The sequence below is a fragment of the Tigriopus californicus genome, chromosome 5, assembly GCF_007210705.1.
Source record: "Tigriopus californicus strain San Diego chromosome 5, Tcal_SD_v2.1, whole genome shotgun sequence".
NCBI classification, from domain to species: domain Eukaryota; kingdom Metazoa; phylum Arthropoda; class Copepoda; order Harpacticoida; family Harpacticidae; genus Tigriopus; species Tigriopus californicus.
The window spans coordinates 8,004,554-8,020,865 of NC_081444.1; the positions used below are offsets into that span (position 1 = coordinate 8,004,554).

At 41.7% G+C, this 16,312-nt stretch overlaps 3 protein-coding genes across 3 annotated transcripts; 2 read left to right on the plus strand and 1 right to left on the minus strand.

Moving 5' to 3' along the window:
- Window positions 1-5,510: 5,510 nt before the first annotated feature.
- LOC131881295 (uncharacterized) lies at window positions 5,511-7,480 on the plus strand. Its single transcript, XM_059228129.1, has 3 exons — window positions 5,511-6,651; window positions 6,742-6,930; window positions 7,068-7,480. The coding sequence occupies exons 1-3, from the start codon at window positions 5,914-5,916 to the stop codon at window positions 7,359-7,361; spliced, it is 1,221 nt and encodes a 406-aa protein (XP_059084112.1). The 5' UTR covers window positions 5,511-5,913; the 3' UTR covers window positions 7,362-7,480.
- A 3,343-nt stretch (window positions 7,481-10,823) lies between these two features.
- On the plus strand, window positions 10,824-12,971 carry LOC131881301 (uncharacterized). Its single transcript, XM_059228135.1, has 5 exons — window positions 10,824-10,961; window positions 11,215-11,307; window positions 11,382-11,558; window positions 11,675-11,789; window positions 12,001-12,971. Exons 2-5 carry the CDS (start codon window positions 11,217-11,219, stop codon window positions 12,146-12,148), a joined length of 531 nt encoding a protein of 176 aa, XP_059084118.1. The 5' UTR covers window positions 10,824-10,961; window positions 11,215-11,216; the 3' UTR covers window positions 12,149-12,971.
- Window positions 12,972-13,382: 411 nt separating this feature from the next.
- Window positions 13,383-14,009, minus strand: LOC131880763 (zinc finger and BTB domain-containing protein 32-like). The gene has a single exon (XM_059227461.1). It carries the CDS (start codon window positions 14,007-14,009, stop codon window positions 13,383-13,385), a length of 627 nt encoding a protein of 208 aa, XP_059083444.1.
- Between the last annotated feature and the right edge of the window lie 2,303 nt (window positions 14,010-16,312).

Consider the following 16,312-nt stretch of genomic DNA (forward strand, 5'->3'; position numbering starts at 1 on the left):
AGATTAAAGAGGAATAACAAACGTTTCATGATAATAATTCAACTTGCCTGAAGCGAGATTTCACGAAATATCTGTGTCCCATTTCCACCAGCGTCAGCTGACCTGAAAACATGCTCATGCGGTACAGCTCCTGTTGAACTTAAGCATTCTAGTTATGGTTTTCTATGGTCCGTCAAAAGAGAGGCCCGTAAAAGGGTTATATTTGAACGTGCATTGTCTGATTTCTAAAAAAGACAACACAAAAGTTAAGATCTTAGAAGAACTAGCCGTTGAGAGAGAGATTTCACTCATCTCTATAACAGAAACCTGGCTTCGGCCAGGGTTCTTAGATGAAGAACTAACCATAGTTGGTTTCAACTTAATTCGATGTGATAGGGTAAGTAAGTAGGGTTTGCACATTAGTCATGTGCAAATGTCGAATGGAGAAGTAGTGGTCTTAGTTTGTCATATCTGAGGACTTCATCTGTCTATTGTAACCATTATAGACCCCCTTCTTGTTCAGGAAGCTCGTTCTTGCCAACTCTCAAATTCAGGGGAAAAGAGTGGCATCTAGCACTTTGCTCGAAAGTTTTCTTTGTAGAAGACTTCAATTTTCCGGCTAGCGTTGTAGAGTGGGAGGCTAGTCCCGATGGACATATTCTCATTTCGAAATCGACATCTCAGTCGTTCGAAAAGCTGGAGGAGTTTGCGATCTTGCGCAATTTCTACCCAGCATGTTGATTTAGCCACCAAAGCAAGAACGTTCTGGACTTGGTCTTTTCTAATGACCCTGATCTAATCCAGTGTGTCCATGTGACAAGTGAAAATCGGTCAGATCTTCATGTTCTTGAGATAGGGTCGACAATTACTCAAAAACCGGCCAAAAAGGTCGGTCTTGCAAAGTTCAAGTTCAAAGATGACATTGGCCATTGATTGTAGAAGGAATAGAAGAACTGGATCAAGTTTCAATTCTGAAAGAGGAACCTTCCAAAGATGCAGCCATTGCTAAATTAGTTTCAGTTTTTAAGGAAGTTTGCTCCAATCTAGCAGTCTCTGAATGTGTTTCCAAGGGTGGGACGCGGGCAAAAATTCCAAAATATAGGAAGACTTTGTTCAAAAAGAGTTGCAAACTAATAAAAAAGCTGAACAGCACTTCGCATCCAGTAATTGTGTGGAATCTCCAAAAAAAAAGTTGGACGTAATTCAGGGTAAGATTAAGGCCTACATCAAAAATGACCAGTTACAAACTGAGAGTAATGTGGTTCTGGAGGTCAGGTCATATCCAAAGGCTTTTTTCTCTTATTCGGACTCCAAGAGAAAGATGAATCACCCTGTTGGGCCTTTTGAAGTTGATTGAGTTGGAAGCCATTAGTAATGTAGAGGCTATGGCTAACATGCATGGGGATCAATTCGCTGGTGTGTTTTAACCCCACTGAGCTCAGAAGCAACAGCTCATTGCTCTGAAGTTGAGTCTGTTGAGATTGACAAGGTCGGTCAAGTTGAGCGTTTAGATGATGTTGTAGTCACAGATCAAGATGCTTTAGAGGCCATCAGGTACCTGAGACCCTCTAGCTCTCCTGGCCCTGATGGTGTGACATCTCAGTTTCTGATGACTTGCTCACTGGTTCTTGCTCCTGTTTTCTCGTACTCGATGTGTTGCATCTTGGATCAAGGCAAGTTTCCATCTTCACCAAAGTTAGCTCACATTGTTTCAATTTATCAAGGGTCAAGGTTATAAGTCGCTCCCCAGTAACGATAGGCCGATTTCTCTCACCTCGAATATTGCGAAGGTGTTTGAGAAGATCATGAAGTCCAAACTTGTTGAATTTCTTGAGGTCCATGAAGTCCTTCCTCCTAGCCAGCACGGTTTCCGATCACATTTTTGTACGGTTACCCAACTGATTGAGCATTTAGAGCAGGTCATTGAGGGACTGGAAAGGCAAGAGTCAGTTAATGTTGTCTATCTTGATTTTGCCAAGGCCTTTGATTAGGTAAATCATGGCCTTTTGCTGAATGGACTTCATGACATCGGGTTCCAAGGCAAGGTTCTCAATTGGAAAAGAAGCTTCATTCAGGATAGGAAACAAATTGTTAAGGTCGAGGGTTTGCAAAAGGCCGAACAAGTCCAAAGACGTTTCACTAGGAACATCACAGGAATGAGAGAGCTCTTGTATTGGGAGAGACTAAAAAAGTTGGGACTGTACAGTGTTCAGAGAAGGTACGAAAGGTATCTGATACTGTACGTCTTCACAAGCATCCATGAGCTTTGTCCCAACCCAGGATTTAGGGTCAATTCTAGTGACCGTAGCGGCTTAATGTGCGTTTTGGGAGCACCTTCAAGCGCTCAAGAATCCAGGCTAGTCAAAACAATGAAGTCCACCTCTCTCCTTTCTAGGACTACTACTTCATTCTTTAATTTGCTTCCCTCTAATTTTCGTGGGGATACGTAGGCCTTGTTGATCCGGTTGCATCTTTCAAGACAGACTTGGACAATTTTTTAGATAGCATTCCAGATCAACCCTACATTCAAGGACTAGCTCGGTCTGCCAACTCAAGCTCGTTGGTAGACCAAATATCATATAAAGGTTGAAATATACCTATATATATAGATGAATTGTAACCTTTCATTTTAATAGTACTGGGAATTACATTCGCTGTAGCGGTTAAAAAAGCCCGTGAAAACCAAAGCCCAAAAAAGGTTAAAGCTACTGAATCTTTTTGGATGTCATTTTAGGCCGTGACCTCTCTTGATACTTTAACTTATGCAGACAGTTTTTGTCCATATATTGCCCATTTTTTTCATTTCATGAAAGAAGAAGTGCAACCAATTATGTCATTCCATTTTCGAGAGTAGAGGAACAAATGTCTCATTTCGAAAAACGGAAACGAGTTTTCATGGGTATGATTTTGGCACTCATTAACGCCAAGGAAAAATATCATCAATATTACAAAGCTTTAATTCATGCCTCGCTATACAAATGAGGCTGAAAAGCAAGTTGCCACTCATTAATAAACAGGGAAAAGATTTCCACCAATCAAATTTGGCTTCCTATTTTTTTTTTATTCATACCTAAAAAATGGTTATCACAGAAGAAATAGCATATCAATTAATACCTATCACTCTTTTTGCAAAAATTTTATTCAGCTTTGGTTGTCAAGAAGTTGATATGGACAACACCTTAAACTGGTTTGGCTTTTCAAGGCCTCTTGATTGAAGGAGAGCTCATGCAAGCCCATAGCCTTTTCTTCAAACTCAAAAACATAAAAAGGCAAACTCCCAAAAGGTGCATTGAACATATGGTACATTTGTGACCAATGTTACGCGTCAACTGTCTCTATGCAACCTCGCTCCTTAATTGGACTATCGGAGGATACACCTTGTCACTTCTCAAAACAAAATCCGATGCTAACTCTGTGCAAGTCGATTGTTCAGTCACATGTTGAATAAGCTCTATCAATTTTGGCTCCATTGAGTTCAGCACGTTTGCCAAAGATCGAATAGGTCCAAAGCTATTTTACTGGGAACATTGAGGGAATGGAAGAACTCTTGTTTTTGAGAGGCTAGAAATGTCGGGAATGTCCAATATTCAAGAAGCTACATAAGGTATCTGATACAGTAATTTTTCAAAAGCATCCATGAGCTTTGTCCCAACCCAAGTTTTTAGGGTCAATTCTATTGAACTTAGAGGGTTAATGTGAAGTTTGTGAGCACTTTCAAGCTTTCAAGAATAGAGGCTAGTTCGAACAATAATGTTCACCTTTCTTCTTTCTCGGGTTCCTTCAATGTTCAATTTGCTCTCCTCAAATATTCGTAGGGAGTATATAGCACTAGCAGCTTTTATGTCAGACTAGGACAATTTTCTTTAAAAAAATTCGTGATCCCCCCTAATCTTATTTACCTTCTTCTCGCCTCATTTTTAAAGAAAAAAAAAATACAAAGACAGTAAATGCTAATTAATCTTCTCCAGCTATTCTTCTCCAAAGGAACTTACTGGTTGTAGATACGGATAATTTTTGTACCTCTACGCAAATAATCATTCAGCGTTTCTTGGTTAACACCACCACCGAGCCCTGGCGACAGAAGGCCATCATTCTATTGTGGGACCTACCCACGCACGACCTTAAGTCTTAAACCTGAGCCTTGGTTAATTCCATGGTAAACATTTCGAGTATCTAAACGCTCCAAAGTCAATATCTTTCTTCCTTGATGTTGGGGCCCTATATTACGCTCATCCTACACAGTAACTCTCTACCACTTTACTCATCGTGGAGCTTTCAGCACGATTCCGATCATCTTTGGTTAATGTCTAAAAATAAGCGGATCTCTTGATACCTAAGCAAATCCATTCATTTTCGTCCATGTTGACTTACATTGTAGCTACAGTTTCCATTGAAGGGCAAGCCGCCAATATTTGTTAGCTCGTGGGAATGATCCACATGTCCATGTTTGATGAACTATTTTTAATGTTAGCGATAAATAGCAGAGAGAGCGAAAGGATATTTTATTCATTCATTATAGTATGCATGTTGGACCAAATACTTGCTCATGTCTATTTCTTCTCTTAAAGTAGCAAGTCTTGACCAACTTTTTTGGGAGGAGGTTTTTTTTATCACACTTTTCATATTTCTCCCTGATTTCTTTGAAAAATTCGTTAATTTAAAAAAAAATCCTTAATCACTACCGTCAGGAAGTAGAGCAAAAGATAATCATCAAATTTAAACAAATTCGGGATAATCTTTCACGGTAAATCTCATTTTATATTCTTAAGTTAATCATGCTTTTTGAGTACCATAAGTGACGATTGGCGAGCAACAACACCATGAACGAGAGTTACTTAAAAGCCTCACCTTCTCATACAAAAGCTAAAGATACCAGCACCAATTTTGCTCTCGTTCTAAGAATTCAGTCAATTTGGTTGGTAACCTAACGCAAGAACAATATTGGAATGAATAAGTTCGTGATGATTGCTCACGTAGGCTCTATAAAAGTGACTTAGTGACAAATGCAACGAGGTGCCCTAATGCTTCGCATAGTTCGAACATACAAGTAACCTTGTTGAAGTCAATTAAGATGAAATTGGAATTTGAAGGGTTTTAATGGTCGGCTCCTATCGAGGAATCGAGCACTGCTTACAACTGTGGCCAAAAGGCGGCCAAAACCAGTCGGCATTCACGCATCCTCGAGTTCAAATCTTGGAGCTTAACATGTCAGAGTCACTGAGGGTTCTCGAAACTTTCACGTTCTTTCCCAATTTCAATTTTTACCCCCGTCAAGTACCGATGTAATCTTGAACTAGCTTTGAGTGAGATAATTGTATCAAAAATTTTTTTTAAAAGAACTCACACGGAATCCTCATACAATTCTTCTAATCCTAATAAACGCCTTCTAATCCTGTTTAGAGACGGGAATATTCGCGTCTATCCTAGGATCTGTATTAGAAATCAGCCTAGCGACAATGTCGAGCAATCCTGTTTCAAATTGTGAAATACTTGTCGACGAGTGCGCTGACCTATCAGGTTTAGACAACACTAGTATAGTGTATGTATGCACCCTTCATCAACCATACTCACTTTCTTCTAGTAACTAACTGAATGGGCTAATCTTGGGCAGATGCTCGTATGGGCTAATCTCGTAGAGCGTGCAAAATGTATCCTTATCTGGAAAATGTGGAGTGTCTTGTGTACGTTGGAAGCCTCCTCAGGGGCTGTGTACGTGGACATATGTCTCTCAAATCGTGATGCTCCCTAGTTAGTACTCTTCTTAAGAGACGTGAGACGTGGATGGAGAGAGGGTGCTCAGGTGATGGAGACTACCCCACTGGTGGGATGGAGAGCTCCATATCGTCATCCTTTGTATCAGCATCTTCTAAGCTTCAGTAGTCATCGGGTAGGAGCCATTCTCCATCGACATACTCACTGTCAACTGTCAGAAACATGAATAACGAATTGTACGTGAAGGTGCACCAAGAGATCTCGCCACCGCTTTTCTTGGCCTTTTTCACCCTTATAACCCAAGTGTTGGTGGTGCTTGGGAATCCAGAGGCTGAATGGAGTATCTTGGGCTCTGTGTTTGCCTGGAAAGTGGTCCTCTTCTTCTATTTTTGGGGATTTTTATCGCTGAAGGTGCCGGGTCCCAAATTCTACGGACCGGTGTCACCTGATGGAGATGTCCCCGAATACGCAACACGTGGTACCCAATATTTTTTGGTGTCCAATCTCCTCTACTTGAGTGTATGCTTCTTCAAACCTGACTTGTGCCTTTGGATATATGAGGATTTCAGTTCAATAATTGCTGTACTAAATCTCACAGCCTTGGCCTTGTGCGCTGTGCTCTTTGTCCAAGCCAAACCTCGACCAGGAGATGTAGGCCTACCCAAGATGTTCTTGTATTATCGAGGCGTTGAATTGCATCCCCGAATTTTGGACGTGGATGTGAAGCAATGGACCAATTGTCGAGTGGGCATGCTAGGGTGGTCAATCCTGGTGACCACCTTCTGTATTGCCTCTAATTTGCGTAATGGCTTCGCTCCCGGCCCGATTGCCCATGCCATCTTGCTCAACTTGTACTTACTCAAATTCTTCTACTGGGAAACGGGATATTTTAACACCTTGGACATCACTTTGGATCGGGCTGGATATTATCTTTGTTGGGGATGTTTATGCTGGGTGCAGGTGAGATGAAGGAGGGCAGGAACCTTAATTGCTTTAGGAGGCTTCAACTCCGAAGGAAAATAATTAACAACAAGTCTTTTGTGGTTTTAGGTGTTTTACACGTTTTGTGCCTACTACTTGGTCTACTACCCGAGTCAAAGCACCTTGCTCGGATCCCTGTCCATTGTTGTTTTTGGTCTTTTGAGTTTGACTCTCAACTACATGGCCGACTACCAAAAGGAAAAGTTTAAAGCCAACAAAGGGAGATGTTTTATTTGGGGAAAGCCGGCCAAGTACTTGGTAAGGAAACATCTCACCTCAAATATCAATGGGTTTTGAATGAATGGAGTGAGCTTCTCCATGCGCAATGAGAACATTTTCCCTTTTCTACTATTCATTTTTTGAGGCCTTTTGGTTGTCTTTTTTTGTGATTGTAGGAAGTTGAAACCGTTGGATCCGATGGACGAAAGAAGAAAAGCACATTGCTCCTGAGCGGTTTTTGGGGCATGTCCAGACATATGAATTACGTATTCGAGTTGATGTTGGCCTTTACTTGGAGCCTACCCGGCTTTCAGTTGGGTATTTGGCCTTTCTTGTACTTCATATTCCTGTTGATCTTGCTCGTGCATCGTACATTTCGGGATGACAAGAAGTGCCAGCAGAAGTATGGAGCTGGATGGAACAAATATTGCCTCATGGTTCCCTACAAAATGATTCCTTATGTATTTTAGCTCCTAACGTCTAATTATTGTTAACACGAGCTATGGGTGGATTTCAATCAGATTTCCAATCATACCAATAAAAATGAGAATTTGGTACTTCCTTTGAAAGGACCGTGACTGAATCTTGAGATTAGTCGACTAATTGTAGAGATTTGTGGATAAGGGTAACTGAACTTTTCGTACCGTAGTATGACTAACAGTTTGTCAATGCTTCTCCCAAAATATCTTTAATCTATTTATCCCCATTGTCAATGATAAATTTTTGATAAGTATGCTATGGTGATACACTTAAAGACACAATCTAAAATGATAATTTACGCTTATTTACAATGTAATATGGTTAAAAAGCCACAAAATAATTCCTATAAAGAATGACACGTGTGGCAAAATCGTCTAAAATGACCCAAAATACTTAAATCTATTGAAAAAAAGTGTAGGAAATCTATCAATATTGTTCATTGCTAAATCATTGAAATATAGTTGTTGTTCCATTAATGAGTAATGGACTGGAAAGAAAAGAAGTAATATAGTACATTGTGATATTTAAAAGAGCACAAAAAAGTAGATCGAAACTGTACATAGTAAAAAATGAAACAAGAGCTCGTAGAGAGTCAGAGTCATAAATAATGTACTGTCACGTAGAAAATCAACTATTCTGAAGAGACCACCGTAATGTAATTCTAATTCAAAATACAAAAATTCGAGTGCCTACAATCAGAATTGATTTTGTTCACCTCGGCTTTGCCCAAGCCTCTGCCAGAGTAGCTTAAAGTCTTCTTGCTAAACAAGCTTGGGATCCAAGGTAAGGTTCTCAATTGGATAGGAAATTTCATTCGTTTCAAACGCCTGGTTGGATATATCAGATACTTGAGTTCATAGATCGTATCACGATGCTAACTCTGTTCAAATAGATTATTCAGCCACATCTTCAAAAATACAGGAAGGTGTTACTTTTTACAAAGACTGTCACAAATTACCAAACTTAGATTGCACGAATTTCATCAATGTTACTACCTTTCGTACAAATGGCATTACTGTTCAGACACATTTTTCAAGGTGTTGTTGGATAAAAACAAGATTTCAAAAGAAGGATTAACATGTTGTTGTGCTTTACTACCTGTTTACGATGGATGAGTCGACGGCTCTCGATCCGAGACCAGAGGCTCTCGAGATTTGCATTTTTCTTTCCCAACTTTCGATCGTGAGAGATAAAAAGCCTCACTAACGCTAAATCCCATCCTCACTCTTTATGACATGAATCCATCCTTTAAGCGACCTTTCGTCGATTATTGTTGGCACTAAAGCACCTCAGGGCCGTAGTTGATGCGAGTCCGAGATCACGGCACCAAGTTATGTGCATTGCGATTTTAGTCAACCCCACGAAAAAATTGGATGATATCACGGGCTTTAAAACCCATTAAAAAGCCCAATGCTTGTCCGACTTGTGATATGATTAAGTTTCCAAGTTACTGGAATTGGAGCTAGATACATATGAAGTCAAAGTATTTGCAGTTGTGATCAATCACATTTTGATAAATCATTCATAACATTTTTTAGTGAATTTTTCAAATAGATCTAGATTTAGGTGCGCTACCACTAACTGGACTTTTTTAATTCTTTATGTGAATGTGTTCACACACTTGTAATAACCGAAAAATGAATTTGCTATGGATTGGACATCGAGAAAAAAGTATAATTGAAATGTAATTGAATGTTATAGAATTATATTTCGACATCGATTGTAATAAAGTACCCTGTGGATGTGAAAATCGGTTGATTGTAATAAATCCAATTTGAAAATCGCGCAATTCTAATTGATTACTTTTAACACCAATGTAATTACAATCACCTAGTATGTAATTGCCTTACCCAAAACTTCAATTAAAAAAGCCAGAGTAGGAGGGAAGAAATGCCATCATACAAACCTGAAATTCTACTTATAGTCTAATGGCAGATTTGTTGCAATGAAGAGAGTACTTGTTACCAATCCCATTTCAAAAGTGATCGATATGGTCTTGTTGGTAACGAAATACGTACGCATGAAATCCTTTGAAGAGAACAATCTACCACTTATTTTCAAAAATATCATTAATATAAAACAGTTGGCATTGCCCCAAAAGCGACTTAGGAATGCTCGGAAGTGATTCCGCATTTTGCAATTGAATGCAATGATAGCAATTGGACAAGAATATGATTTAAGCACTTCCAAACTTCTTATACAGGCTACGGGGCTGCCACTGACCGCAAAAGAGCATGGGATTTCTAAAGTCAGAAGCCCTAAGGCGAAGCAGTACGAATGTAGATCAGAAGTCCTTACCGAGTCAAGCACCTAACGGTCGGCCGAATAAATCGTTAGTGCTATGGGGCCAAATTCATCAAATCCCTTCTGGCAAGGAAAGGAGTGGGGCCCTTCATCTTCATCTTTCGGAGTGGACTAACAAGGCTTGATTAGGAGAGACAACATCAAAAAAAGTTATTTTATACTTCTCGAGATCCTCATGTTTAGGACTGTCAAAAACAATCGAGAAAACTCGGATCAGCAGATCATGATGCCTCAATAACCCCAGTTTCGGTGTGATCGTCGCACTATAGGGTATACTATCCTTAAAGCAAATGATTCGAGATTCACGTAATCGTGAAATGGGTGTAATATTTGACTTTCCATTCAATGTTGTTGAGCGGACTCGTGCTTGAAATCGTAAAAGGTCAGAAAAATGTTTTAAGCTTTGGGAAATGAGAAAAAACGAAGCTGAAAGCTATCCCAAGTATAATAGTCCATAGGGTTGCTACCTAATTGGTTATAATCATGTTCTCCATGTTATTGTGTAGCCATGGCTGGTACATGTCTGACTGCCTTGATCGTCTTGTTCGTCTGGGACAGACAACCGAAGAAGTGGTTGGCACTCTAGTTGGCACCAACAAGGCTCCAGGGGAAAACGACCAAACAACGAGCTGAGGAAGAAAGGGTCCACAAACAAATGCTAGGGGACTGCTCTCTCACTGGAAGCAGCTTCCATCAAGCCATCAATCTGGCAGTTCAGAGTGTCATTCGTTGAGATTCACCCAAGCACCTACTCTAATCGGGGATATTTGATGCCTTGATCAAAGTTAGAATTCACCAAAACGAGACTTGAAAGGACGTTGGCGTAAATTGCTCTCCAAAGTCAGAGTCAGTAATGAACAGATGGTGTGGACATAAAAAGCGAGAGTGGAACAGGGAGGGAGGGCACACAAGTTTGGAAGAACCAACTTACCCACCAACCACCCGACCACCCAGTCAACGGAATAGCGGGAATAGAGAACTTGGGCATGGACATAGACATAGACCAAGAAAGGCCACCAAGCAGAGAAAGGCCCGGATTGTTGGGTGAGTCGGTGTTGGTTGGAGCAGGGTTACAGTGTATGGATGGTGGTGGTATTGGTAGAGTAGAAGGGCGGAGAAGGAGGAGGAGGAGGAGAAAAGAAGAGGGGGGGGGGGAGGAATGTGAAAAGCTACTTGAGGAAGGCCTCCCTTCTTCATTCTGTTAACCATGAGCATTCGTGTCGACTGGCTGGCTCCGAGATCTCAATCATAAACATGTAACAAAGAGGACCATTCTCAATAATCAGGTAGGCTGAAGTATTTAGACAAAATGTATAAAAAAAGACATCTGGAACACCCCGATTTCATGGTGCAAAGAATGAATGAACGGAATTGTAACCCTCTTGGGCGTAAAATGGATTGTGTTGTCTTAAACTACGCCAAGAAGTGAGCAAAATGGAACCAATATACCCGTTCAAAATGCTTTCCAATTCGGATCCGAGCGCGTTTTCGTGCTCAACAACCGGAATAAAATTGGTGTCTCTACTCTCTATTGTCTAGTTATGGGTTGCTGGAACTTTTGGACATTATCTGTCCTCCCTTTGGCCGTGGTTTTATTACTGGTTCTGTCCCATTCCGTCATAATAACCTCAGGTAAACTCGATTTTGGTTGGTACACGTCAATCTACCGAGGATGAAGCATTTATTGGTTTCGATTGTTTTCTCAGGCGAAGGTATCGATTGTTTCAAGTGCGTCTCAATCAATGGGTCCAATCCTGCCTGTGAAGATCCTTTCCATAATAACTACACCCTGGACTTGCTGGAGCGACCTTGTTTGGGTGGAAGAAAAGGTCGAAACGGGCTTTTCCCGGCGTCGTCTTGCATCAAACTGACTGGAACGTATTGTGCGTGCATCATTTATCGATAGATTCGTAGATACACATATGTAGATAGAGCAAAGAAAGGTGAAGCGGGGGCTCGTCTGATTAGCTAATTTAGTCTCTTCCGTACATTGTTAAAGCTGATGGAGGTGGGAGGATCACTATTCGTGGATGCGCTCTCGATAGTGGCACTTTGACAACCGACACGGAAATCATTCGAATGTCTCACTGTGGAAGTTTTTACTTCGATGAAAGGTAATCCGAAAGTCTCTTTTACTTAACCAGACTGAGCGATTGATTGATTCGATTACCTTGAAGAATTTAGAAAGAACTCCTTTGGGAGTTAATGGAATTAATGTTAATTGGAAACGGGGAATACTTTCTGCTTAATAAACATATGATGTACAGTACGGTCTCGCAGGTCATAGGATTGGTATTAGTAAACGTTGTGGTTTCACTTTTTTAGACACCTCCATGGTTGCGTCCAAAGTTGTGATGATGTGGATGCTTGCAACTCAGCTCCAGGACCTGGTGTGAATACCCATTCATGGGGGATCTTTCAATTCCTCATCTGGCCCACATTCCTCGACCGACTCTTGAGTCATCGATTTTGATCCCATCCGTTCTTCTTTTCCCTGGACATTCATAAACACATCGTTCCAATTCACGGGAGAGAATTACCTCCTCAAATGAGCGGTTACTTTCTTGGCCAACCGAATATTCCAGTCGTCCGATGAGCAACATACACAAGACCCAGGGGGTACACTTGATGAGGAAAGCATTTGAAACAGACAGAGGCTCGATGACATCATAACTGGAGATCCCTCATGCTTCCAATACTCACATGAAAATCGTGGAAATGTTATCATTTCCCAAACTATTGCGCCATTCATCGAAAATTGGACTTGGACCCCTCCCCCCCCCCCCCCACACACATTTACTTGTTCTCGGTTGACTCAAATCTCGCTCATTATATCGATTTCGAGGGTTTATGGGACAGGGAACACACGTCTTGGGATCTCAATATTTTTAATTGATCATGGGACTCGATAGTTGAATCAACCACCTACTGCTTACCAATCACTCGTATCCAAACCGTAATTAGTGACATCCTTATAATATTCATCACCACAACATTGCTCCAACACATTCCATCCTCATATACCAAACAAGAGACCACTTCTTATACTACTATTATTCATCCATCCTACTTCCAATCTTTTTCCACGTCCAATGTCAAAAATTCAAAGAAATTATTCTCGACAAAGCCAATGTAGAACTCACACACATCCGGTTTGGTTATTCCGTCAAAGACTAAGACCGTTTTGATGTACCCTCCAAGTCACTCGCCAAACACAATTAGGTTGCTTATTCTCTAACCTACTTTTATGAGACCACATGATATTTGAAATATAAATCCAGAACCACCTTTTAAAATAGTCGAACTCTTTAACGTTTAGATGAGAACAAAAACCACACCAATGTACATAGATAGACCAGGGGACATTGGTTGAATGAGTCATAACCGCCTAGTCATGGCCATACATTTCGCAACATGAGGTAATAATTATAATAATGAAAAGCACAAACGCATATCTGGATTAGGGCGAGTGGGTCCAACTCGGAATGGTGGGGCTAAATGAACTGAAGTGGGAATCAATCATTCATTCACTTGGGGTCCGACGAGTGAGAGGTGGAAGTCGGAATGTGGTCGACCCGCCCCTACCCGTACCTCTTCCTCTCCACCACCAAAGCACTCGCACGGGTCGTTGGATGTGAGATGGAGATTTTTCTTTTTTTTCGATCAAGTACAACGAGAACCGAGAGAAGTCTTCGTTCGACGCCACGTTATTTTTTGGCCTTTTTCAAACCTTGACAGGATCGGCTCTTGTTATGCCGCACGAGTCCTTCTTTGCCCGAGCACACCAAACCGCAGCGGCTACAAGTTTTGGGCGTGGTGTGAATGGTGCGCACGTGTTTGTTCAAATGATCCGGTCGTTTGAAGGCTCGCGTGCAAAGGTCGCAGTTAAAGGTTTTCTCACCGTGCACGGTCTTGATGTGAGTGACTAGACCCCAGGAATTGGCCAATGATTTGCCGCAAAGCCCGCAAAAATGCCGCCCGGCGTGGAGTTCCTTTATGATTTGCGGCGTTTTGGGCCATTCCGGCATCACTAAAGGCCGAGGTGGATGATTGGTCTGATTGGCCAAACAAGGCCGATTATTCACATCACTATACTCTAAGGTGACCGTGTTAGAGGGGCCGCCACGACCTTTAAAGGCGGGCATGCCCCCACCCGCTGGCAAACTCAGCGGTAACGACAGCGACAAAGGGGGCGGGTGGTGGGTGGGGGTGGCCTGACTGAACAATGGATCCACGCCCCCCACTGTGGCCGTGCCCGCCACGCTCATGGAATTGAGAATGAGCGGCGAGGGCTCGGTGATCAGGTACACCGTGGTGGGATGGTTGCCGTTCATAGTGAGGTGCCAGCCACCCGCGGGTCTAGGGCCAGTGCGGCGAGTCCAACCGGGTTTACCCGTCCGTCAAGGCCACGAAAGGGCCACCCCAGGGCGTTCGGGACTAAAACTCAATGGACGTAGAAGGAGATCCCACCCCCAACTGGTTCCACAACCGGATGTTGGCTAATGATGCCGAACCACCATGATGGGTGGACCCATGGAGAGCAGCGGGAACAGGGGGAACCTGGCAGCCAGGCACGAGCTTCGCACTACAAAACACTGGACGGAACCAAATTTCACGATGAGGATGTTGGCCCGATAAGGATGATCGATCGTTGTTATTTTGGGGATGATGATGATGATGATGATGATGATTATTATTATTATGATTATTATTATTGTGGCACTATTTGCTACGTGAGGCTGTCTGACTGTCTGTCTGTCTGTCTGTCTGACTGACTGACTGACTTAGCGCCTAACACAGGACTCAGGCTATTGCTTGCGGATCCCTGGCTGGCTGGCGGGCTGCCTGGCAGGCTGGCTGGCCGACTGACTTATTGGCTGCCTGACTTGGCACCCTCACTGCCTCAATGGTTGACTGCCTGGCTGGCTGAGGGGCTTATGGGCTAGCTGGCGGCTGGGATTTGTTTGTGGCTTGACCATTCTCCAGTAAGGTGACTCGTTTGGGTATAAGTAGTCCCAAACCGTCGCTCCAATTTAAACTCGATACGTGGGATTGATACCCAAGAGGGACATGGGTTATCAAGGGAATTGAAGAGATGGTTGGTTTTGGTGGCATAAAAGACATCAAAAGTCAATGACGAGTCCCCGTCCATTGAGCCCGTCCTGGTCGAACACGAGTGAGCATCACCCTAACTCAAGGAAAGGACAAGTGACAATGGTAATCAGGTTGACCAATCTCAGTCATCGCCGTCATTGTGAATGCCCCGTTCAAGCCTCAATCGAGATCAAGCAAACTACTTTCATTTCATAGATGAAGGCAGACTATCGAGTATGAAAAAGTCCTTCCGATGAGCATAATCTTGATCAATCACTACGGTGACATCCATTCCATTTCATCTTTTTTCGTGGCATGCCATTGGATTAACGCCTCTACCGTCTTCATTGAGTGGGCGGTCAACTTTGAATGGTACCTGCTAGAGGGCTTGTAACTTCCAACCTGGAATTAGTTTAATTTATCTTGGCTAGGTTATCATCGTCAATCAACAAAATCTTTGAAAATGGTTTAGGAACGCGGGTTGACAAGTCACAATATTTCGATCAAGTTGGCCCCCACTCGAATTCAATCCACTGTTATGGTGTCTTTAGGCCGCCGTTCTTGAACGATCTTGTTCAGCTCATGTTGATCATCATCAGTGCTGCCAGATGAAATGGATCGATTATCACCCAACTTTTGCCAAAAATTACCAGTTTTATCACCAATTTTGGGGGCTTCAACGAAAAATAACCAAATATTAAAATGTAAACACCACATGAGCTTTGTTGTTATATATAGGGCCGGCAAAAATTTGCAGATATATATGGTCTTTATTGACAACAAATCTGCAAAAAAAAATTGACGAGATTTACACAAAAATTTGCAAATAAACTTTCCAAAACATAGGCACCAACACGTTCTGGAGGTTGTGAGGGCTGCTTTTGACTTCCCTATCAAGCAACACGTAGATGAAAAGGAAAATTATATCATGATATCTTCCAGCATTGGGAATTGAACCTGCTATCCCTTGCGAGCAAATTTTGCCTTGTCCATGATACCCCGTAGAATGATCCGTATTTTGCACAACTTAATATCCTGTGAAAAAGATAAATATCAGTTCATTAACTAAGACACAATAATGCTAGAGCGTAGAAATGTATTGCAAAACAATTTTGTTAAGAAAAGTAAGTTTTTAAGTTTAAAAAAAGGAATGGTAAGTCAATTTTTCCGAAACTAACCATTCACCTCATGACCATTTACCCCAAAAATCATGAGAACACGTCAAGATGTGCCTGATTTTTAAAAGAGGAAGTTCATTACCCAAACAAAACTAAAATTTGAAAAAGAGTATCTTAAAATATTGCAAAGATAAAAGAGCTATTTCAGATCGATGGAAAACATCAGCAGGAGTTTTGTAAAATGTTTGCAATCTATTTCATACCTGTGTGTACTTTTTTCAAAACTATTTCCTATTTTAGCCAACCATAGCCAACCAAAGTTGGATTATTCGGATTTTTCAAAATCACCAGATTTCGAGGCTCTTTTTGCCGTAAATCACCAATCACCAGGCGCCAAATTTTGTCCCAAAATTGCTTGTAAGATC